Source organism: Emys orbicularis, chromosome 4 (assembly GCF_028017835.1).
Source record: "Emys orbicularis isolate rEmyOrb1 chromosome 4, rEmyOrb1.hap1, whole genome shotgun sequence".
Classification (NCBI taxonomy): Eukaryota; Metazoa; Chordata; order Testudines; family Emydidae; genus Emys; species Emys orbicularis.
Genome location: NC_088686.1, coordinates 72,877,386 through 72,901,898, shown reverse-complemented (window position 1 = coordinate 72,901,898; position 24,513 = coordinate 72,877,386). Strand labels below are relative to the sequence as shown.

General features: G+C 41.6%; 1 protein-coding gene across 2 annotated transcripts in view; it reads left to right on the top strand.

Moving 5' to 3' along the window:
- Positions 1–24,513, top strand: part of GPHN (gephyrin) — a 582,350-nt gene that overhangs the window by 484,721 nt on the left and 73,116 nt on the right. For both annotated transcript variants that reach the window (XM_065404477.1, XM_065404478.1), the window contains one exon: positions 8,141–8,278. In XM_065404477.1, the coding sequence (XP_065260549.1) occupies positions 8,141–8,278 (138 nt within the window). The remainder of the gene's footprint in view (positions 1–8,140; positions 8,279–24,513) is intronic.

Here is a 24,513-nt window from a genome sequence, read left to right as displayed (position 1 = left end):
AATGATAGCTCTGTATGTTTCCTTCCTCTTTTATGCCTTAGCATTATGAAAGGCTACTGTAAATCCAGGTTATTTTTTGTTTTGGGTTGTGTCTTTTGGGGGGGGAGGGTTGCAAAAGTAATGAATGCTGTTTCATCTGTGATTTTAAAAATTTGCAAGATGGGTGGATTTCCTTCCTCCCGCTTTAAAAAAAAAAGAATATTTGTAATTTAGAGACATTTCCCCCCTAGATTTTTAACAGATCGTTTTGGACATTTGACATAAAAAAAAGCAAATTGACAGCTGTTTGACATGGTTTGAATTCCATAGAATTATGTATATCTTCATTTCCAGAGAATTCTCACAGCTATGTGGGCGCCATTCAAAAAATTGGACACTGAGTATACATTAAGTGTGGCAATCCAGGGGTTCTAGGAGGTGAAATTGTGGTGTCTAAAATATTTATCAATAACTTTTATAAAACAGAAAACCTCAGAAACCCTGAAAACATGTATACTAGAATGACTAGCAAATACATGGTGTGCTTGTATCGTCTCTCTCTGTTAAGTAGTTGTCCTTCTTTAGATGCACATTTCAATCTTACCCTTAGTTTATGGTTTAAAAGAAAAAAGGAATAGAAAATCACAACTCAAAACACAGTCATCCAATGAAGGTTCGGTGGGACCCCACCCTTCTTTTCAGGATTTGCCTTCAAACAGTCCATGGTTCCCGTGATCTCACAGGGTTTGTTCATCCCTTCTAACAGGAGCTCCTCCAAGCAGTCTCTGAGCTGCAGACAGGCTTCTCTCACATCAGGAGGCTGGGCAGGGCTGAAATGGGGTAGATCTCCTTTTAACTTCCCCTCTTCATGCCTAACATTGCTGCAGGTGAAATGAGGGGCAGGGCTAACTAGGTCCACAGGCCCTCATTAACCCTGTCAGCGGGACCTATCTGCCCCATCACAATGAGGAAAAATGTTTTACTCCTGTTAACCCTGCAGTTAATACAGCTATAGAAGAGCAAGCTGGATTCTATTTTGCTTTGCACACCATCAAAAAACTGTCAGCTAAATTCAGCTTGCAGAATTACTAATCTTTATTCCCAGTGATGGTTTCAGAGGTGGAAAGAGCCCAGCAGGATTCTCTGATCCCAGGAGCAGTTTGTGGTGCAGATAGTTAGAAAAATCATCTTTTTGACTTGTACATTAAACATATTTGATCTAGAATCACTAAGAGAGAATACATTAGAATATATATACAGTCATATTTCAGAATATAAGCACACTTTAAACAAATCATATATTTTATTTTTGTGGTGTATGTAACATGAAAGTGAGGCACACTGTACTTTGCATTAAAACTATGCACTACTTGCCAGATATCTGGTGTGCTCGGTGTGTTGGAATCCAGCAGATACAGCAATTGGATCCAATCAGTGGACAACATGTTACTTTTTCCTCTTGGGACCGATCTCATGCCTGGAGCTTGCATTTAATTGTAAAGATCAGCAAGTGGACGAGTGTGTGGGGAAGGGTGAGGAGACCTAACCCTAACCTAAGGTGAATATAGCTAAACTGCTCGGTAGCGACCACAATGTAATTAAATTTAACATTCATGTGGAGGGTGAGAAATACCAAAGAAGCCCACCACAGAAGCATTTAACTTCAAAAAGGGGAACTACACAAAAATGAGGAAGCTAATTAAAGAGAAATTAAAAGGAACAGTCACAGGACTGAAATGCCTACAAGCTGCATGGAAACTTTTTAAAAACACCATAATAGAGGCTCAAATTAAATGTATACTCCAAATAAAAAAACCATAAGATGACCAAAAAATATGCCACAATAGGTAAACCGAGTAAGAGAGGCGGTTAGAGGCAAAAAGGCATCTTTTAAAAATTGGAAGTCAAATCCTACTGAGGAAAATAGAAAGGAACATGAACTCTGGCAAGTCAAGAATAATAATATATTTAAGCAGGCCAAAAAAGAATTTTAAGAGCAACTAGCAAAAGATATACAAAATAGCAACATTTTTTTTAAGTACATCTGAAGCAGGAAACCTGACAAACAATCAATGGGGCCACTGATGGTCAAGGTGGTAAAGGAGCAGTCAAGGAAGACAAGGCCCTTGCAGAGAAGCTAAATGAATTATCTGATTCAGTATTCACTGCAGAGGACGTGAGGGAGAATCCCACACCCCATCCAGTCTTTTTAAGTGACACATCTGAGGAACTGTCCCAGACTGAGGTGTTGATATAGGAGGTTTTTGAACAAATCAATACATTAAACAGTAATAAGTCACCAGAACAAGATGGTCTTCACACAAGAGTTCTGAAGGAACTCAAATAAGAAATTACAGAACTACTAAGGGCTTGGCTACACTTGCGAGTTACAGCGCATTAAAGGAGCCCCGGGTGCACTAGCTCACTACCCGTCCACACTGGCAAGGTACATTGAGCGCTCTGACTCCACGGCTAGAGCGCTCCTGGTACTCCACCTCGGCGAGTAGAATAACGTTTGATGCGCCCCCACTGGAGCGCCCCAGCGTCAGTGTGAACGAGGTGTTGCATTACTGCGCTCTGATCAGCCTCCGGAAACGTCCCATAATCCCCTTAAGTTAAGTGGCCACTCTTGTCATTGTTTTGGATATGCCCTTTGAAATCTCCGTTTGACAGCCGGCTGCTTATCTGTTCCGAGACAAAGCAACCATTACTGTGGAATGCTGTGTGAGAGTGTGAGAGGGGCGGGGGGGGGGAGGTCTGCTGCTGTCTGAACTTACAAGACAGCATGCTCACATGCTCTCAGCCCCCCAAAAACCCACTCTCTCTCCCCCCACATACACACAACACACTCCCTGTCACACCCCACTCCACCCCCCCATTTGAAAAGCACGTTGCAGCCACTTACATGCTGGGATAGCTACCACAATGCACTGCTCTCTGTGGCCGTTGCAAGAGCTGCTAATGTGGCCATGCCAGTGCGCTGGCAGCTGTCAGTATTGACAGACTACAGCACTTTCCCTGCTGCACTCTACAAAAGCTGGTTTAACTCAAAGCGCTCTACATCTGCAAGTGTAGCCATGCCCTAACTCTGGTATGTAAACTATCACTTAAATTATCCTCTATACCAGATGACTTGAGGATAGCTAATGTAACGCCAGTTTTTTAAAAAGGCTGCAGAGGTGATCCTGGCAATTACAGGCCAATAAGCCTAACTTCGGTACTAGGCAATTTGGTTGAATCTATAGTGAAAAATGGACTTATCAGAAACATAAATGAACACGATTTGTTGGGGGAAAGAGCCAACACTGCTTTAGTAAAGGGAAATCATGCCTCACCAACCTGTTACAATTCTTGGGGGGGGACAAGGGTGATCCAGTGAATATAGTGTACTTGGATTTTCAGAAGGCCTTTGACAAGGTCCCTCACCAAAGGCTCTTAAGCAAAGTAAGCTGTCATGGAATAAGAGAGAAGATCCTTTCTATCAGTAATTAGTTAAAAGATGGGAAACAAAGGGTATGAATAAATGTTCAGTTTTCAGAATCGAGAGTGGTGAATAGCCAGGTCCCACAAGGATCTGTACTGAGACCAGTGCTGTTCAACAAATTCATAAATGATCTGGAAAAAAGGGGTAAACAGTGAGGTGGAAAAGATTGCAGACAATATAAAATTACTCAGGATAGTTAAGTCCAAAGAAGACAGTGAAGAGTTACAAAGGGATCTCACAAAACTCGATGACAAGGCAAAAAAAAGGCAGATGAAATTCAGTGTTGATAAATACAAAGTAATGCACATTGGAAAACATAATCCAAACACTACATACAAAATGATGGGGTCTAAATTAGCGGTTACCATTCAAGAAAAAGAACTTAGAGTTATTATAGATAGTTCTCTGAAAACATCTGCTCAATGTGCATCAGCAATCAAAAAACTAACAATAATAGGAACAATTAAGAAGGGGATAGATAGTAAGACAGAAAATATCATAATGTCACTGTACAAATCCCTGGTATGCCCACACCTTAAAAACTGCATGCAGTTCTGGTCACTCCATCTCAAAAAAGATATATTAGAACTGGAAAAGGTACAGAGAAGGGCAACAAAAATGATTAGGGGTATGGAACCGCTTCCATGTGAGGAGGAATTAAAAAGAGGGGGACTGTTCAGCTTGGAAAAGAGACAAATAAGGGGGGATATGATAGAGGTCAGTAAAATCATTAATAGTATGGAGAAAGTGAATAAGGAAGTGTTGTTTACTCCTTCACATAACACAATTAGGGATTACCCAATGAAATTAATAGGCAGCAGGTTTAAAACAAACAAAAGGAAGTACTCTTCACACAATGCAAAGTCAACCTGTGGAACTCATTACCAAGGGATGTTGTTAAGGCCAAAGGTGTAACTGCGTTCAAAAAAGAATTAGATAAGTTCATTCAGGATCAGTCTATCAAAGACTAATAGCCAAGATGGTCAGGGATGCAACCCCATGCCCTGGGTGTCCCTAAGCCTCTGACTGCCAGAAGCTGGGACTGGACAACAGAGGATGGATCACTCTGTAATTGCACTGTTCTGTTCATTCCCTCTGAAGCATCTGGCACCGGCCTCTGTCAGGCTACATGCATCATTGGTCTGATCCAGTATGAGCATTCTTATATTCTTCTGACCTGTACACACATGACTGGGATAGAGATCTCATTATGATGTGGTACATAATGTCATCATGCTACATCTTGTTTGGAGTGTTTAATCATATGACATTTCAGTTCTGTTATTACATGTGTAATATGTAAATAGAAACATTGAAATCATGACCCCTTAAAAAAAAAAAAAAAAAAACAGGATGAAAAACCAGTGTGTCCCCAATGGTAGGTATACTAGGAGACATGAAGTCCAAAGCTATATATGCAACTAGATCTGGAAACTCTATACACAAGATTGCAAAGTCATTCTGCTTATAAAATTTATTTTGTATGGGTGAGCTATCGAATGCTGGATTTTCTAGGAAACACAGGTTAAGCACAAGCTACTCCCATACATTCCAAAAAGCTTATGAATAGCGCTGGAGCAGCAAGTTGAAAAGTCGAAAGTATCCTGAAAGTTCCTGATAGTCACAGCCTGACACCATCACCAGGAGACCTATATTCATTTAAAATAATTTAAAAAAAATTAGAGCAGCTGTGAAAATATTTTACTGCTCCTGGTTGTTGTTTTTTTTAACCCTGGGCATATTGGTGTGAACCACAGTAAAAAGACTGAGTAGTTCCAGGCAATGTGCTCGTAAAGATTTATATACATGTCTTGGAACAACTTTTGACTAGCCAGCTGATGTTCTCTTTTAATGGATTTCTATTTAGTGATGCAGTAGCAGCTGGTGTTCCAGCAGCCTAATGGTAGTGGAATAGAGGGAAATTGATGCATTGCACTTTCCCTTTTGCTGTCACTGCCAGGACAATTCTTTCTTAGTGTTCCCATTCACATTTCCCAGTTTTCCTTTGCAAAAGAGTGCACGTCTTATACAGTCCACTTAAACATGTTAACATGTGCAGTCTGGCGTCCCCCAGGGCTGCAGGAGCTCTGTCATCCTTTTAACCAATGTTTCTTTTAATGGCAATTACACACTAAAGGATTTTCTGAATCTGAAGTAGTCTTTCTCTCTTCAAACTGCTTTGCTTTCAGAGTTGTCAGTCTCTTGGGCGTGGTAAATAATAAATGTCCCTTTGGAAAGAGGACAAAAGGTGAACTGGAAAATATAGATATTAGTTGGGGAACTTAATTCCTATGCTATTCTGAGCCAAGCACAAGAGGAGTCAGAAGGAAATGGGGGCTTTTGCCTGTTTATAAAAAATGACATTGACTTTGGTTTAGTAATAAGATTTGATTGCTTCATGTAGCTTTTGAGAGGCTGCTATACCACTAGGTAATTATCAGCTATAGAAATTAGTTCATAAATAATGTCCTACATAAGTCATGTGAGTGAGGATGTGTTGACATTGAAGGAAGTTTTATGCACTCAGTCATTACTGTACTGACTCAGCATCATCCTCCTTTGAGCAACGGCAGTTTTTGGCAGTGTGCTTATAAAGTACTTTTACAGCAGACCACAATGGAGACATCCTCTCTTGTTTCAAATAACCTTTTTAAAAGAACTGAAGATACGTAAAGCAACAAATAGGGAGCTTGGTAGCCATAGAGACACCAGAGATAAAATAAGGCATTTTTAAAAATACCTAATCTGTGTTACTGATAACACATTATTGCAAGGGAAATGGTTTTAAAAATCAAATTTACTTTTCAGTATTTATGCTATAGCTTTTGTTTTTTTTAACCTATTTTAGGAAGTATGGAATGAAGGGAAGGCAGGTGGGAGTGAGTTAATAGGAGGAAGGGAGTGGATGGAAGACATTGAGGAGGGAAAGTGAGATGGGAGGAAAGGATGGAGAGGAGCATAGAGGGCAAGGAGATTGAAGCTGACAACAGAGTGACTGAGGGACCGGGGCAACAGGAGGGTGGAGCAAACGGCCACCCGGCAAAAAGTAAGACCGTTCTGAGTGGAAAAAAACATAGTCTGGTAAGATCACTCATCACCGGCAAGTAGGAGGTTGGGAGGGGGAGGGCATGAGAGCCCCAGGTTGGCCTCTCTCCCTGCCACTCTGCTGCCAACAGTACTCCCAGGCAAGTCCTCAGAGTGCCTTCTTTTTTTCCTCCTATTTTTTCCTTCCTCCTGAAGAGGGAAGTGGCACTTGAGCTCTGGTGCCCTTGTAGCAGAGGATGCCTCCAGTTTCCTCCACATTTAGAAGCAGCAGAGGAGCCCTAACGGGGCCATACACCACTGCCCCACTGCTGCAGTCATTGCTGCCTCTAATTCCTACTGTGAAGAGGAGTCTCTCTTTAGTGACTATGGATTCATTCGCAAGTTCTTTGGGGGACCCGTCACACTTTGTATTACAGTAATTAAACCTGGAAGTCACAAATGCATGGATCACCATCGCCCAATCTGTGTCTGACAGGATGAGATGTAATCGTCTGGCAAGCCAAAGGTGGAAGAAAGTGTTTTTGCTGCTGTTGTTACTTGGTGTCTAAAGTTAAAAAGAGTCCAGGAGGACTTATTGGTTGCATACCATTTTAATGATGGTGGGACAGACACCTTCTTTTGAGGATGAGGGAACAGTTTTGACTGGTGCTTCAGAGTATCTCCCTCTACCCATTAGCATCACGTGTCATCCCTGGATTTAATTTAGCCATCTGTTCCTCATTCAGCCACTGATCTCATTTAAGCATTAGGATAGCTTGAAAAGAGGTGTGATTTGAACTTAAGATCAAGTAGATTTCTACTTCAGTGTCATCTGCATATTGTTGGCATTTGACAATCTCTCCAGGGATTTTAACATATATGTTGAATGAGAGAGGAGGAAAGAAAAGAAACATGTAGAACTCCTCCACAGATGAGGGCCCTGACTCCTGAAGAGCAGTTACTCACCACAACATTCTGGGGGCAGTCTGTTCAGGAGAAACAACCATCTGAGGGGGTTGCCACTGTCCCTACCTTGCTCCCATAGTGAATCAGCCTCACATCGTGATCCATGGTGTCAAATATAGCACCATCTTTTGAAAGATATGTAATAGCGATGTACTGTTCCCTTGTCATCATTAAATCTCCCAGAGCATTTTTCATAAGAGCAGGGATATTAACCACTGTAATCATTTTCAGTTTTGAAAATTATATTTTGTTTCCCTAAATTTCCCCTGCAATTTCAGTTAATTTCAGAGCTTATGCTTCAAGGCTTCCGCTGGATAGCTGAGGGGATTTTTTTTGTCCCTTAGTGTACTCTGGAGGGATTTTTAGTCTCCTTTTTCTGAGGCATTAGAGATGGCCACAGCTGGATATTGGATACTGGATAGTGTATTGGTGGCTGTGATATACAGGAGGTCCAACTAGATGATCTGGTGGTCCCTTCTGGCCTTAACTATGTGACTTTATGAATACAGTAGCTTTCACTTTTTAGCCATAAATGCTGTGAACTTGAAGCTATTCCTCTATGTAGTTTGTAAAACACTATGTTATTCTTCTGAATGAAAGTTGTTGAATATATGTAAGTCATCCTGTCAGCCTTCCAAGGCAGTGCCATGGAATATTTTCTAAACTGGATGCTCTTCCTCTCTGCAGGTCACAGTGCCGTCGACATTACCAAGGTGGCCAGAAGACATCGCATGTCTCCATTCCCATTGACATCTATGGACAAAGCCTTCATCACAGTTCTGGAGATGACCCCAGTACTCGGAACAGAAATCATCAATTACCGAGGTACTTTACATTTAGTTGGACTCTTTTTTCTTTTAAATTAGGGCTAGGGAATATTACTTCCTTTATTTTAATCAATTTAAGCACATGGAGACTTCTAGTAATTGTTGGGAGGTGCTTGGGACAGGAACAACACTCTATCCTCCTCCAGTGGAGTTAGTTTTAGAAAGTGAAGTGCAAAGAGTAGGCCTCTCTTTACCAAATCGGAAGGGTGTGCATTGGGCTCAGTGCTTCTTCCTGAAGGAACTATGATCTTCCTATGACTGGAATCCATTGATAACAAAAAGTCCTAGTTTCAGAACACCTGTTTAAAATGACTGAATTCTGTTTCTGTCCATGAAACAAAAGACTAATATACCCCATCAGCGAAGGATAATAGGAAAATTTCTGTTGCAGGTGTGAACTAGAATTGATGTCAGGACCTAAACATTTAATTCACAGAGATGGGTTCAACTACTGAAGAGTGTTCAACATAATTGATGCTGTTCCCTTCATAAGAGCTGGTGTCCACATTTTACCTACTTGAATTCAGGGCTTTATATTTTTCTCATAGAAATTTTTCTGAAAATGAAATTAGCACTTGTGAAAAGTGACAGATAGTCCTAGACACAGCATAAAAAAATTGCTGAGAATAGATTACAGCTTCTGGGTCTTACCTGAACAATTGCAATGAAGTAAAAAAATAAATCTTCTGTATACTGTGGAAAGAGCAACAGGAAAATTTAAAAATATCAGTTGTCTAAGGGAGCGAGCACGGGTGGATATAACAGGGGGCAACTGGACCCTCTCTATGTTGACTCCTTTTGGCCTGTGCTCTCACCTTGTGGGACTCATAAAACCTTTTCCAATCTAAAAGCTCAAGGGGTTGCAGAAGTTCAGTCACTGCAATTATTTGTTCTAACCTGCACTTTTCCACATCCATGTCTCCAGCTCCTTCTCTCAGCCTACCTCTGCAGCTCCTGTTTGGCTCAGAGGCCACTCCAGCACTCTCTTCCTCTTCTCTTAATCAAGCAACTCCACCTTGGTCTCTGCCCTGCCCTGCCCCTAACACTTGACCCTTCTCTACTAGTGCTCCTGTCTCCCTTCACATCTTGGCTGCTGCTCCACTCCCACTTCATGCAAACTCATGATGATCCCAGTTGTTGGGAAACCACACACACACACCCCAGATCATTTGCCAACTGGGTCTTTATCTTAAATTCGTATCTCCAAACTGGCTGGCCAGAGTGTTCATTCACTGGGATTCTGCTGGGCAGAGAGAGGCTTCAACCTAGGAATACATTAAGGTATTGGATATCCACTCAGAACTGTCCTTCATACTGGAAATTCACGTCAGGGCAAAAGCAGCCTTTTGACACAGGCTATATCAAGGCCATGGAGCTTCAGCTAACTGTTATATCCAGAAGCCTCTAAGGGACCAAACTTGTACCACTAAAATAAATGTTAAAACTCCCATTCACTGTAGTGGGAGCAAGATTGGACCAGAAGGACAGACTCCTTAGCATCCAACCTATATGCTGGCCTGGAGTCTTTTGAAGGCACCTGCCTCAAAGCAGTTATTTGACCCTGTATCCAAAGTGTGGCCTTACATCTTTGTCTAACAGAGAGGATTTAATGCCAGAAGACATGGTTCAGCATATTGGTTCAGACCTGAAGTCTGTTCATCAGCACAAAGCAGTCCTTTGACAGAAGAGAGATCAAGGCAATGGAACTTGAAGTAAGTGGCATCAGAGCAGAGCTGCACCACAGACCCAAAGTTCGGTTTGCAAGAATTGATACTGTAATATTTCTGTGCTCACAATGTTTATACTGTTCTGTGTGAGACAGGTACTGTTGGCCCAGTACCTTTCTTCAGTGCTTGTGTTTGGAAACAGGAAGCTGATATATGCTGAACAATAGACTACAGTATCAAGTTTGGCTGCTTAAAGTTTGGTAGCCAAGACACTGAATGCTGCTAAGTTTCCTTGGTTTAGAACCACTTCATAAAGCAGGACCCTCAATCCTCAGACACTTCAAAACAGCAGTCATGACTCAGACCCTGTTTGTCTAGTGCACACACAGTCATCCCATGGAACAAAGCTATCTATGCTTGCCTGCATAAAAACAAGTAGCTTTCATAGAATCATAGACCTGGAAGGGACCTGAAGAGGTCATCAAGTCCAGTCGCCTGCACTTGTGGCAGGACTAAGTATTATCTAGACCATTACTGACAGTCATTTGTCTAACCTGCTCTTAAAAATCTCCAATGATGGAGATTCCACAACCTCTCTAGGCAATTTATTGCAGTGCTTAACCCCCTGACAGGAAGTTTTTCCTAATATCCAACCTAAACCTCCCTTGCTGCAATTTAAGCCCATTGTTTCTTCTCCTATCCTCAGAGGTTAAGAAAAACAATTTTTCTTCCTCCTCCTTGTAACAACTTTTTACATACTTGAAAACTGTTATCACGTCCCCTCTCAGTCTTCTCTTTTCCAGACTAAACAAGCCCAATTTTTTCAATCTTCCCTCATAGGTCATGTTTTCTAGACCTTTAATCATTTTTGTCACTCTTCTCTGGACTCTCTCCAATTTGTCCACATTCTTCCTGAAATGTGGTGCCCAGAACTGGACACAATACTCCAATTGAGGCCTAATCAGCGCAGAGTAGAACGGAAGAATTACTTCTCGTGTCTTGCTTACAACACTCCTGCTAATACATCCCAGAAGGATGTTTGCTTTTTTTGCAACAGCTTTACACTGTTGACTCATATTTAGCTTGTGGTCCATTATGCCCCCAGATCCCTTTCAGCAGTACTCCTTCCTAGGCAGTCATTTCCCCTTTGATACATGCCACCTCAAATAGCAGTTGCAAGTCGAGTCAATGTTTTGTTCCCATATGGGAACAATTGCACTTACCCAAATAAGGCTATCAGTATTTGGAAGAATTTGAACCAAGGAGTGTCAGCAATGGATTACCTATTGGTGTTTCATGGTCAAAGCAATGCTTCATAGCTTAGAGCAGAAGTTCCCAGCATATGGGGCATGCTCACTTTGAGGGTTTAAAGGACTAGCCAGGGACCTGGAACAGTGACTGTGTAAGTTTCCCCCCAAGCTGCCCTGGTAATAAAGTGGGGATGAAGGAGAGTTTGATTGGTTTTATTTTCTAGAAGGACCAATCAGCTTAGAAATGTTTGAGAAATGCTGGCTTAGGGGGGTGTCATGTTGTTACTCCTTCATATAAGGTAAATAGCTTCAGTGGATTGAGATGCTTCAAGTATGTGGTCTGGACACAGCTACCCTTTGTAGCACAATAGCAGTGAACCAATAAGTTAGGTTTGAATGAAGTATTAACCAGTGCATGTTGTTCATGGAGAGATCACAGAAAACATTTCCATCATAGACTTGTAGGTGTTGAGCCAAGAAATTGAAAGGTGTAGTTTGTCCAAAACTGTGACTTGATCAGTGAAAGACAGTCTCAAACTGAGTTATATCAACACAGGTCTTCAATTGGTCTCAAATACATGGCATTCATTAAAAGCCTCTCATTGGTACCAAAAGTCCAAGGCACCAGGCTTCTGCCAGGGTGAGTACATAGTCCCGTATTCTTGTCCACCAAACAAATCAGGAACGGAGTCATAGATTAGTGAAGTCTTTCATCCTCAAGGTCTGACTGTGCATAGCTGATTTCTTGGTGTTGCACACCTTTGTATTGCAAAGTGTCATCCTGGCCTACTCTGAGATAGCAATACCTAGACTTCATTATCATGTTTTGCTCAACCTGCCTTTTGAAACAGGTATTAGCTCATCATAATTCATAGATAAACTTTCCCACATTTTCATGTGATAGTAAATCATTCATGTTTTATATCATTGGAGCATTAACTGAATAAATCTAAAGACTTTTTCAGTAATCACAACTGTCTTGTTTTGAGAAACTACATCATCTCCTTTCTTAAGGTATTATCATTAGGACTGTCAAGCGATTAAAAAAATTAATCGTGATTAATCGCATGATTAATCGCGCTGTTAAACAATAATAGAATACGATTTATTCTAATATTTTGGATGCTTTCTATATTTTCAAATATATTTGATTTCAATTACAACACAGAATACAAAGTGTACAGTGTTCACTTTATATTTATTTTTGATTACAAGTATTTGCACTGAAAAAACCCCAAAAGAAATAGTATTTTTCAATTTACCTAATACAAGTACAGTAGTTCAATCTCTTTATCATGAAAGTTGAACTTACAAATGTAGAATTATGTTAAAAAAAGCCTACATTCAAAAATAAAACAATGTAAAATTTTAGAGTCCGCAACTCTGCTCAGTCCTACTTCTTATTTACAATGTCACATGAAAGTTAGAACAGGCGTTCTCATGGAACTGTTGTAGCTGGCATTGCAAGATATTTATGTGCCAGATGCGCTAAAGATTCATATGTCCCTTCATGCTTCAACTACCATTCCAGGGGACATGCATCCATGCTGATGACAGGTTCTTCTTGATAACAATCCAAAGCAGTGCGGACTCATGCATCTTCATTATCATCATCTGAGTCAGATGCCACCAGCAGAAGGTTGATTTTCTTTTTTGGTGGTTCGGGTTCTGTAATTTCCACATTGGAGTGTTGCTCTTTTAAGACTTCTGAAAGCATGCTCCACACCTCATCCCTCTCAGATTTTGGAAGGCACTTCAGATTCTTAAACCTTGGATCGAGTGCTGTAGCTATCTTTAGAAATCTCTCATTGATACCTTCTTTGCATTTTGTCAAATCTGCAGTGAAAGTGTTCTTAAAATGAACAGGTGCTGGGTCATCATCTGAGACTGCTATAACATGAAATATATGACAGAATACGGGTAAAACAGAGCAGGGGACAAACAATTCTCCCTCAAAGAGTTCAGTCACAAATTTAATTAATGTATTATTAACGAGCATCATCAGCATGGAAGCATGTCCTATAGAATGGTGGCCAAAGCATGAAGGGGCATACGAATGTTTAGCATATCTGGCACATAAATACCTTGCAGTGCTGGCTACAAAAGTGCCATGCAAATGCCTGTTCGCATTTTCTGGTGACATTGTAAACAAGAAGAGGGCAGCATTATCTCCTGCAAATGTAAACAAACTTGTCTTAGCGATTGGCTGAACAAGAAGTAGGTCTGAGTGGACTTGTAGGCTCTGAAGTTTTACGTTGTTTTGTTTTTGAGTGCAGTTATGTAACAAAAAAAAAATCTACATTTGTAAGTTGCACTTTCATAAGAAAGAGATTGCACTACAGTGCTTGTCTGAGGTGAATTGAAAAATACTATATCTTTTGTTTATCATTTTTACAGTGCAAATATTTGTAATAAAAAAATATACACTTTGATTTCAATTACAATACAGAATACAATATATATGAAAATGTAGGAAAATATCCAAAATATTTAATATATGTTAATTGGTATTCTATTGTTTAACAGTGCAATTAAAACTGTGATTAAAGTCGTGATTAATTTTTTTAATCACAATTAATTATTTTTAGTTAATCGCGTGAGTTAACTGCGATTAATCAACAGCCCTAATTATAATGGTTGTCTACTTACAATAAAGTAGATCAGCTGTGTGTAAAAACTATCCTTTTTCCTTCAAAGGTACCAGCCTGGTAAAGTATTGGAATTCATTGCTTTTTTGTTGGCACATTCACCTACCAGGTAGTGACTGCTGTTGGAATTCTTCATGGACTTTCTCACTAGACGGAAACTTTCTATCCTGTTTACTTATCTATACATCAGTGAGCTTATTCCACGTGTTTACATGATTGTATACCCACATATGAATTCTCATTCCTATCATCTATTTGATATTTGAACTGAACAGGACTCAGTTGTCTGTCTTTCTCTAGACTTCAGATGTGCTGCTTTTTCACTACTGCGGGCTCCCAAGTTCCTACTGACACCTTGGTGAATACCTCAACTGTTTTTGAGTGCAGAGTAGGGCTCCAGACCCTTTCCTCAAAGGTTGTAGGCCTGTGCAGTGTGGTTTGAGGTGCTTTCATCAGCCTCACTCCTTTCTGCTTCACCTTCCTGATTTTTCTGTTCAAAAATGACTAGCTTGGTAAATAGTGTATTTCTCAGGTTTATGTTATGGAGCTGCTGCTCACACCACTTCTTTACTGGTGTGCTGTAGAATGGGAAGTCTGCTATCTTCCTTGTACTTTGGGAATGTACATTCATTATAACATCTCAGGAACACATTTTGGCACCCATAAGCTCTTTTGAGCTATTGCCTTGTAACCAACCTGACCACTTTCAGGAGCAGCCCTAGCCATTTTGTTGACTAAGGCAGAAGGGGAAAAGGCCAGCCAATTAGCAAAGCTGGCAATCAGAGTGGAGCAAAAAAAACCCAAAACCTACAGCTGCCTGCCCTGCTTGGCTGTCCCTAGAACTGGCCCTGAATGCTTTATGGCATAGTAGAATAATGGTGGCCTGCTTGAAAATGTTAGCAAGAACCTAACAAATCATTTTAGAGTAAAGCCTTTTCAAGATTTTAATTACCTTTCAGTTTTCACATTTGATATACGTTGCCTAGGATTAATGTTAATACTAGTCCTTGATTTCCTTTATCTGGTTGCTTCTTTATCAATATTTTCTTATTGCATACAGTACATCATTTGAGGATTCTCACTATTGTATTGGAGTTCTTCTATCCATAACGGGAGTTGATGTTAGTCTCACTGGCAATATTATTTCCCCAAGATATGCAATAAGATCCTAGACTTTGATCTTTTGGTGTGACCTCTATGTCACAAGTGATTAATGATTTCCATAAAAATACTGCACAATCAAACATACATATAATTTTCCTGTACATTTGCTAGAATTAGATTAATTCATAAGAATGCTTTCTGTTTAAATTAATTAATATTTAAGTCTTCATTTATTTAGGCTGATATACCTGTTTCTCAGGAAGGGAGTTCAACTGTAGTCCTGAAGCTTTGAATTCAGACCTGTTCCACAGAAAGGGAGTGTCTTTTTTAAAATTGAATACTACTGAGCTCTTGGAATTCACCTAGCATGTAGGACAAGTGGAATTTTTAAAGTTCAAGGGCTATTGTTGATTTTATAAATAAAGTGCATACACTCGTACAAACATCAAAGCAAAAGAGGAGAAAACAAATCTAATTGATTTGCATTCCTAAATATATCTCAATATACACAGTAATGGTGCTAAGTGTGTTGCTACATACAGACATTTGGCATCAGTCAGGCTCTTGCCCTTATTCTGAAGACCAGCTTGAAATCCACACATCTCTCCATCGTGTTCCCCAATTGATCTTTTCAAGCATTTCAACCCTAACTTTATTCTTCACTAAATTGTTTCCCTTTGCTCAGTAATGATCATGGTACACAGATTTCAGCTATGAGGCATTCATCCAAGATGGAGACCAAAAAAAGAACATGGCCTAGAAAGTTGCTGGATATCTATAACTGAATTTATGGAATATCATGATGTCTGAGTTGAAGCTGAAGTAAAACTGTTCATGCGATGTATTACTGAGTGGTTCCAGCTTGAGCTGACTCAGCCATGTGTAGTACAAGCCCTGAAAAGCTGAAATGAGGATAGTTTGAAACCAAAACATTGGCTCCCCTATGATGTGTCTCCCAGAATCCTGAGCTGCCACATTAGGATTAATTCTGGAAAGGCCTAACTAGTCCATGGCTGCTACCCTTTGCATTGTGGACTACTGAGTCTTCATGACCAAATGTCAGGAAGAAATGGAAGAAAACCTCCAATCTGGTCAATTGTCTTCCCCAAGAAAAATGCAGAAAGCTTCAAAAAGATAATCCACAATGGGGTAGACATAGTGCAGCATCAAGTGATGTGCAGATACAGTGACAAGGACTGCTGCCTCAGGGTTGCATTGCCACAGGTCAGCCTGGTTGCAGGCATACAGATGCAGCCAAGAGGTCTAGCTAGAGATCAAGAATCTGTTTTACAGTAGAGAGAGCTTGTTTGGGGAGCAAGTAAATGACTTTTTACAGAAAGGAAAGGGGGGGAAAGTCCATGCTACATTCTCTCAGACCTCATGCCGTGGACCTCTCCTTTGAGGGAGGGAAGGATAAAGCTCTACTTCAAAAGATGGCTTTCAGATTGATGAGTGATTTCAAGATTACTCAGTACCTTCCTGCACAGGTCACTTGGCCTCAACAACATCAAAACCCAAATGATCCTAAGCCCTCTTTCAGCAACTAGAAAACAAAGGGTTCTTTAGCAATGTTCCCTCTAATTTTTTACATCCATGTGTGGAATGAATTTTGTTATGTGTACCAATATGGAGGTGATGTGTGGTGGGGGTGGGGCCGAGGGGTTCGGAGTGTGGGAGCGGGCTCAGGGCTGGGGCAGAGGGTTGAGGTGCTGGGGGTGCGGGCTCTGGGGTGGGGCCGGGGATGAGGGGTTCAGGGTGCAGGAGGGGGCTCAGGGTGAGGGCAGAGGGTTAGGGTGCGGGCTATGGGGAGTGCTGGGGATGAGGGGTTTGAGGTACAGGTTGCCCTGGGGCTGCAGCAAGGAAAGAAGACTCCCTGCAGCCATCTCTTGCTACAGCAGCCCGGGGCCGGGGGAGAGCACCTCTCCCCGCCAGGGCAGCTCTCAGGCTGGGGGGAGAGGCACCTCTCCCCAGCCGCGGCAGCTCTGGGGCTAGGGTTGTGGGAGAGGCGCCTCTCCGCAGCAGCTCCAGGGCTGGGGTCGGGGGAGAGGCGCCTTGATAGCCTGCTGCACGGCCGCGCAGCTTAGAGGGAATGTAGATCCTTAGCATATAGGATAGCCTGCCGCTACCAATATTTTGCATGGTTCTTCGTGTCAAAGGCCAATTGGCAGCCTTTTACCCCGATGCCTCTGGTACCTTGGATACATGGTTCCTGAATATTGTTCAATGGGGACATAAGATCAGGTTTTCAGAAAGCCAGGTAGCAAAGGTCCTGTCAATGCTAAGAAGAAACAAAGGTTTGATGATCCTAATATCCTCAAACTGACCCAGATAGATTTGGTTCACAACTCGGTAGTGGATGGCCAAAGCCAGTCCACCCAAGTTGAGAGTATGGCTTCAACCTCAGAACCAGGGCCATTTGCTCCATCCAATACAAGAGCCCTGTAACTTCTGTCTGAGCCGGTGTCTTGTGTTCTTTCATCTTGAAATCCCAGACAGACGTAAAATGGAAAAGATTGCAAATTGGTTCAGTCAAGCCTAAAGTGACCCCTTCACTTGACCCCCTCCAAAACTGCTTGACTATTTTCTTCAACCACCTGAATTTACATAAAGACTAAATTTCTCAGCTATTCTAGCCTATCACAAACTAAGTGAAGGTGAACCACTCTCTATGCCAGGGGTGGCCAACCTGTGGCTCCGGAGTCACATGCGGCTCTTCAGAAGTTAATATGCGGCTCCTTGTATAGGCACCGATTCTGGGCCTGGAGCTACAGGCGGCAACTTTCCAATGTGCCGGGGGGTGCTCACTGCTCAACCCCTGGCTCTGCCACAGGCTCTGCCCCAACTCCACCCCTTCCTGCCCCCTCCCCTGAGCCTGCTTTGCCCTCACTTCTCCCTCTCCGACCCTCCTGCATGCCACGAAACAGCTGATCGGGAGAGAGGGGGAGATGCTGATCAGCGGGGTTGCCGATGGGCGGAGGGGGGGAGCTGATGGGAGGCTGCTGACGTATTACTGTGGCTCTTTGGCAATGTACATTGGTAAATTCTGGCTCCTTCTCAAGTTCAGGTTGGCCACCCCTGCTCTATGCAGTCCCTTGTCAGTTAGGTCCATGTAGTGACTTCAAAATATAATAATATTAAAATACCCCCTGTGGTGTGGGATATAGACTTCATTCTGACAAAGCTGAAAAAAAATCTCATTTTGAACCACTTAGTTCCTGGGATCTGAAATTTCATACATGGAAGTTTACTTTCCTTTTGTCAATGACTTAACTCAATATGTGAGAACTTCAGGCCACAGTGACTGATCCACGCTATACCAAGCTTTATGAGAATAAGGCAGTGCTGTGGATTCAACCAGATTCTCTCCCCAGCACAACATCGTGGTTCCATATAAATACGACAAACTTTCATCTCATGTCCACATCACACAGTGGACCCTTCTCCACAAAAAGTTCTTAGGGGGTTCTCTTTGGAGTAGACTGAAACGCTTTGAAAATCCACCCAACTCTTTGTTTCTGTTGAAACTAGATCTCTGAGCTATAGTATTACCGAGAGGATTGTCTAAATGGATATTCAAGTGGATTTCTTTTTATGATGATCTGGCTGACCAGAAACTGGAAAGCCACATTAAGGCTCAGTCAGTGGAAAGAAAAGCTCTCTCTGCTGCTTATTCCAGAGATGTCCCATAGCACACATCTGTAAAACAGTGATATGGTCCTTTTCTCTCCACACTAAGCATTACTGACTGGAAAATCCATTTCAGACTCTCCTTTATCCAGAAGTTGTTTTCAAGGTAAAGAAGGCCAAACATTACCACCTCAATGAAGTCTTATTTAGATTAAAAGAACAGGAGTACTTGTGGCACCTTAGAGACTAACAAATTTATTAGAGTTATAGCTATCTTCGAGACACCACTGACTTCCTGAGGAAACTACAATCCATCGGTGATCTTCCCGAAAACACCATCCTGGCCACTATGGACGTAGAAGCCCTCTACACCAATATTCCACACAAAGATGGACTACAAGCTATCAGGAACAGTATCCCCGATAATGTCACAGCTAACCTGGTGGCTGAACTCTGTGACTTTGTCCTCACCCACAACTATTTCACATTTGGGGACAATATATACCTTCAAGTCAGCGGCACTGCTATGGGTACCTGCATGGCCCCACAGTATGCCAACATTTTTATGGCTGACTTAGAACAACGCTTCCTTAGCTCTCGTCCCCTAACGCCCCTACTCTACTTGCGCTACATTGATGACATCTTCATCATCTGGACCTATGGAAAAGAAGCCCTTGAGGAATTCCACCATGATTTCAATAATTTCCATCCCACCATCAACCTCAGCCTAGATCAATCCACACAAGCGGTCCATTTCCTGGACACTACTGTGCTAATAAGCGATGGTCACATAAATACCACCCTATACCGGAAACCTACTGACCGCTACACTTACCTACATGCCTCTAGCTTCCATCCAGGACACACCACACGATCCATTGTCTACAGCCAAGCTCTAAGATATAACCGCATTTGCTCCAATCCCTCAGATAGAGACAAGCACCTACAAGATCTCTATCAAGCATTCTTAAAACTACAATACCCACCTGCTGAAGTGAAAAAACAGATTGACAGAGCCAGACGAGTACCCAGAAGTCACCTCCTACAAGACAGGGCCAACAAAGAAAATAACAGAACACCACTAGCTGTCACCTTCAGCCCCCAACTAAAACCTCTCCAGCGCATCATCAGAGATCTACAACCTATCCTGAAAGATGATCCTTTACTCTCACAGATCTTGGGAGACAGACCTGTCCTCGCTTACAGACAACCCCCCAACCTAAAGCAAATACTCACCAGCAACCACACATCACTGAACAAAAACACTGACCCAGGAACCTATCCTTGTAACAAAGCCCGATGCCAACTCTGTCCACATATCTATTCAAGTGACATCATCATAGGGCCTAATCACATCAGCCATACCATCAGGGGCTCGTTCACCTGCACATCTACCAATGTGATATATGCCATCATGTGCCAGCAATGCCCCTCTGCCATGTACATTGGCCAAACCGGACAGTCTCTACGCAAAAGAATTAATGGACACAAATCTGACATCAGGAATCATAATACTCAAAAACCAGTGGGAGAACACTTTAACCTGTCTGGCCATTCTATGACAGACCTGCGGGTGGCTATCTTAAAACAGAAAAACTTCAAAAACAGACTCCAACGAGAGACTGCTGAGCTGGAATTGATATGCAAACTAGACACAATCAACACAGGATTAAATAAAGACTGGGAATGGCTGAGCCATTACAAACATTGAATCTATCTCCCCTTGTAAGTATTTTCACACTTGCTTCTTATCAAACTGTCTGTACTGAGCCATCTTGATTATCACTTCAAAAGTTTTTTTTCTCTTACTTAATTGGCCTCTCAGAGTTGGTAAGACAACTCCCACCTGTTCATGCTCTCTGTATGTGTGTGTATATATATCTCCTCAATATATGTTTCACTCTATATGCATCCGAAGAAGTGGGTTGTAGCCCACGAAAGCTTATGCTCTAATAAATTTGTTAGTCTCTAAGGTGCCAAAAGTACTCCTGTTCTTTTTGCGGATACAGACTAACACGGCTGCTACTCTGAAACCTGTCTTATTTAGATTGTCCCTTATTTTAAGTTGGCTTGTTTTCGCGTGAAATTTTTTTCCCCCCAACATCTCTGCTTCCTTTTGCAAGCATGACCATTTGGGGTATTATATACTTTTAGTGTTTCTCTATTTACACCTAATTTATTTATTACTCAGGCATATTTTTCTAATATTTTAATAATTCTAATTAGCTTATTTTAGCTTTGCTTTCTGCATAACTGCAGAAAAACACTGAACTGTTGGGGAGGGAAAGCATTTTTAACATGGGACGGGGTAGTGCATGATATCCATTAGGGGGCCTGGCTCACAACTTTATCCCATTACCACTGCCCCTGGGCATCAAAATTCTTAACAGCTGTGCAAGTTTCACAAAGACACAAAACTAAGACTCCTATTACAGTGATATTTTCAAAGAAACAAAATGTACAGGCCTTTTCTGTTAACACCAAAAAGCTATTATCACAAGGAAGGGGAGTCTGAAGACGCAGAAGATATTTCAAAACTTTTGTTTTTAAAAATCAAAATTAGTCATAAACAGTAGGGTGAAAAAGATTTTTAGACTTCCACGATGAAAGTGCAAACAAAAGAGAGTAAAAAAATATATTTGAGAGTGTCTTTACTTTTTTGAATTAAATGCCCAAAGCTTCACCAAACACTGACTATTTCTTTTTCTTTCCTTAATGAAATGCTTTCTAGCTGCTGGCTGTCCATTTGTTCTCCCCAAATAGCACATGGCAGGATGCCAGGAACATACTGTCCACCACCTCTCTCTAATTGGTGTGATTTTTGCATGCAGACAAGAAATAAAATGAAGACAGCTTACCTGCTAAAATTAGAAGCATTACTTTTGCATTGGATTTGTGCGTGTATGAAGAGAGGGGGCATTCACTATTTCTCTGAAAGCTGATTTCTCAGCTATAATTAAAACGTTGTGTGCGTCGTATTCTCCCCTTCACTACAATTACTCAAGCTTTGTAGTAAGCTTTCTAATAAAAAGAAGTTACTTCCACATAAGACAATGTGGAGACTATTAATGGGTATCAAAGGTGCCTTTCTAGCTGCTATAGTGAAGAATATGTCAGCATTTACATGCTAATTCCTACTATAAAAGCAGAAGTTCTAAAATGCACTATAAATATTCGCTCCAGGATAGATATATATATATATATCTATAGATATAGATATAATTGTAATTTACATTACAACTCCATTTAACTGAAGTCCAGCTCACCAGTATTCACACATATCAAGGTTTAGTTAACTTACAAGTTTGAAAAGCTTGGCCTGCTGCTGTGCAAAACTAAACTCACCTGCACTTTCCCATTTCCCTTTCAAAAATCTCACACTCTCTCCCTCTTTCTCCTCCTAACCCCAAATCACACGCATACTCCTGTCTTCCTTAAAAAGAAATTCACGTACATACACACAGTCTTGTCTGAGGCTCTCACTTGGTTCCCCCACTAAATTCCCACATCTACAACTACCCACATTGCCAAAGTTTTTCCCAACAAAATCACACACATGCTAAGATTCCCCCTCAGGTACAGGACAGCACCCTCTGCAGTTTAACACACACACACACACACAGAGCCTCCATCCTTAGATGAGTCTTCCCCTCCCCAACTCAGACTGCTGGCACCCAAACCCCAAACCCCTCAGTAACTCCTCACCCCATACACAGCCCTCTCCCCCACGCTCACATACATTGAACCACCTTCCTGTCTCTCCCTCTCCCACTCTTTTTCAGAGTTACCTGACTGTGGAGTGGCTCTAAGCAGCCTCCCCAATTGTCCACATTGCCTCCAGCGGCAGAAGAATAAGCTTTTCAGAAGCTGGAGCTTCTTTCTCCTCTGCTGCCTTTGCAAAAGCAGACACAGAACATGAGCCAGGGTTGGGGGCTAAATAGTTTAGGCTGGGGGACCCTTCAGGCTGAATTAAGGATATTCAGGGTCTTAAGCATATCCCACATGGGGGACTTCCTGTACACTGGCCCCATCCCTCTACATTATGGCAATGCCCCCACTCCAGGTTGTGGGCCCCCCCATTTAAGGTGGTAGAAACTGAGGATTCTGTTCCCCTGGCTGCTAAGAAGTATGGCAGAGTCTGTGGTTCCCCTCATCCTTGTTTACAAGGCACCAAATGGGTCTTGGGTCCTCCTCACTCCTTCCTCCTTCTGGGCCACCTCCCCTCAAAGGATTCCCTGCTCAAGAGAGGTGGCAGGGTCTTCTGCCCTCTTCACATGGCTAACTGGAGCAGAAGTATTCCCTGCCCTGAAGAGTTTACAATCTAAGTACAAGACTGGATACAGCAGATGGGAGATCACAAAGAAAGAATGAAACAATAGTATCACCTCTACTGCCAACAAGGGGAGGGAAAAATATGAAAACAACCCCAATCCATCTTTAAAAATTAGTTTAATCTAAACTGGAATGACAAACACTAAAATGCATTAATCATCACTGTACGATTATGCAATGGTCTCACTAGGGCCAGAGTTAAGATTGTTTTGGGTGCCTTAACTATGCATATCCATATCTTAATGTGTTTGGATTTCTTTTAAGTGTAAGCCTAACTCTGAATTTCCTGGGTTTGTAATGTTTGATTTTTGGATAATCAGAACATTCCTGTAATTATTTTCTACTCCTAAATTACTGATGCGTACTCTTTTAACTCTGTTTTAATGTCATTTTTGTCTTTATATATATTTTCCAAATTTGAGAGTACATATCAGTAACTTTACCTAATATATTCAAAAACAATAGTTTGGTTATGGTTGTGAAGTGCAATTGAAGAGAAGATGTGCCAGCGAACAACCCCAATCACAAGCTAAGATTACATAAACAACTCTGACACCAACGTTCTCTGTCTCACACGCACACACAAGACTGGCACCTACGCAATTTTAACTGTGTCCTTGTAACAAAATTCAATTAGCAATTCAAGAGTACCTGAAAAATCTGTCTGTCCCTCCATCCAGCTAAAGTTTCTTATAATGCCCATGACCATAGCATACGGACATCCAAACAACCATATTTTCTTACTGAGCAAAACAATTCCATCTACCTCTAATAAGACAAATATTATTAGAGGTAAAGCTACTTTATAGCATGATTTTTACACCAATTCATAAAAATATGTTCAGGAATGGATCATGTTTGTATTCAGGGCTCAATCCAGCACCTTTCTCCAATGCAGAATTCTCTTTAAAAAATACTGTTTTTAAAAAAGGTTAAAGATTTTTCCTTTACAAATACAAAAAAGATTGTAAATGTTTCTTTAAGAAGTCTCAATGTATGCAAACATTTGTTTTAGTTTCATAGGCCATGTCTAACTTTGGTCGATGCAAGTTTAACAGGCATAAATCCGCCGCAGTTAGTGTATCGCTTGTGCACCTGCATACATGGCTCCTTGCGTCAGTGCTGTGCATACTCACCAGGGAATGCTTGTGTTGATGCACAGCATGGTGCACAATGGGTAAGTATCCCAGTGTGCAGTCTGCCACCATCCAGTGTGCTCTCTTTTGGGAAGTTCTGGCAAGGCATGGTGGGACAGAAATTAGCCACGCAGGGGTGAGTGGGAGCAAGGAGTCAAATTCCCAGCATGCAATTGTCTCAATCCCATAATGTCATCTATATCCCATAATTTTCACGCCTTTTAAAAAAATCCTACGAACCTAAGCAGCCATCCTCACTGTCTGCCATCGCTGACAGAAGCATGGAGCCTGCACAGCTCTACATTAGTGTGATAAACATTGCAAGTACAGGATACACGATCCTCCAGTATTTGTAGAGTTGTAAAAAGAATCAAATTGGGAGGAACATGATTTCTTGGAGGACAGATTGCTGTGGGACATAGCGAGAACCAATTCAAGTTTGTTGGTGGTGTTCACAGAGCTGCTGCAG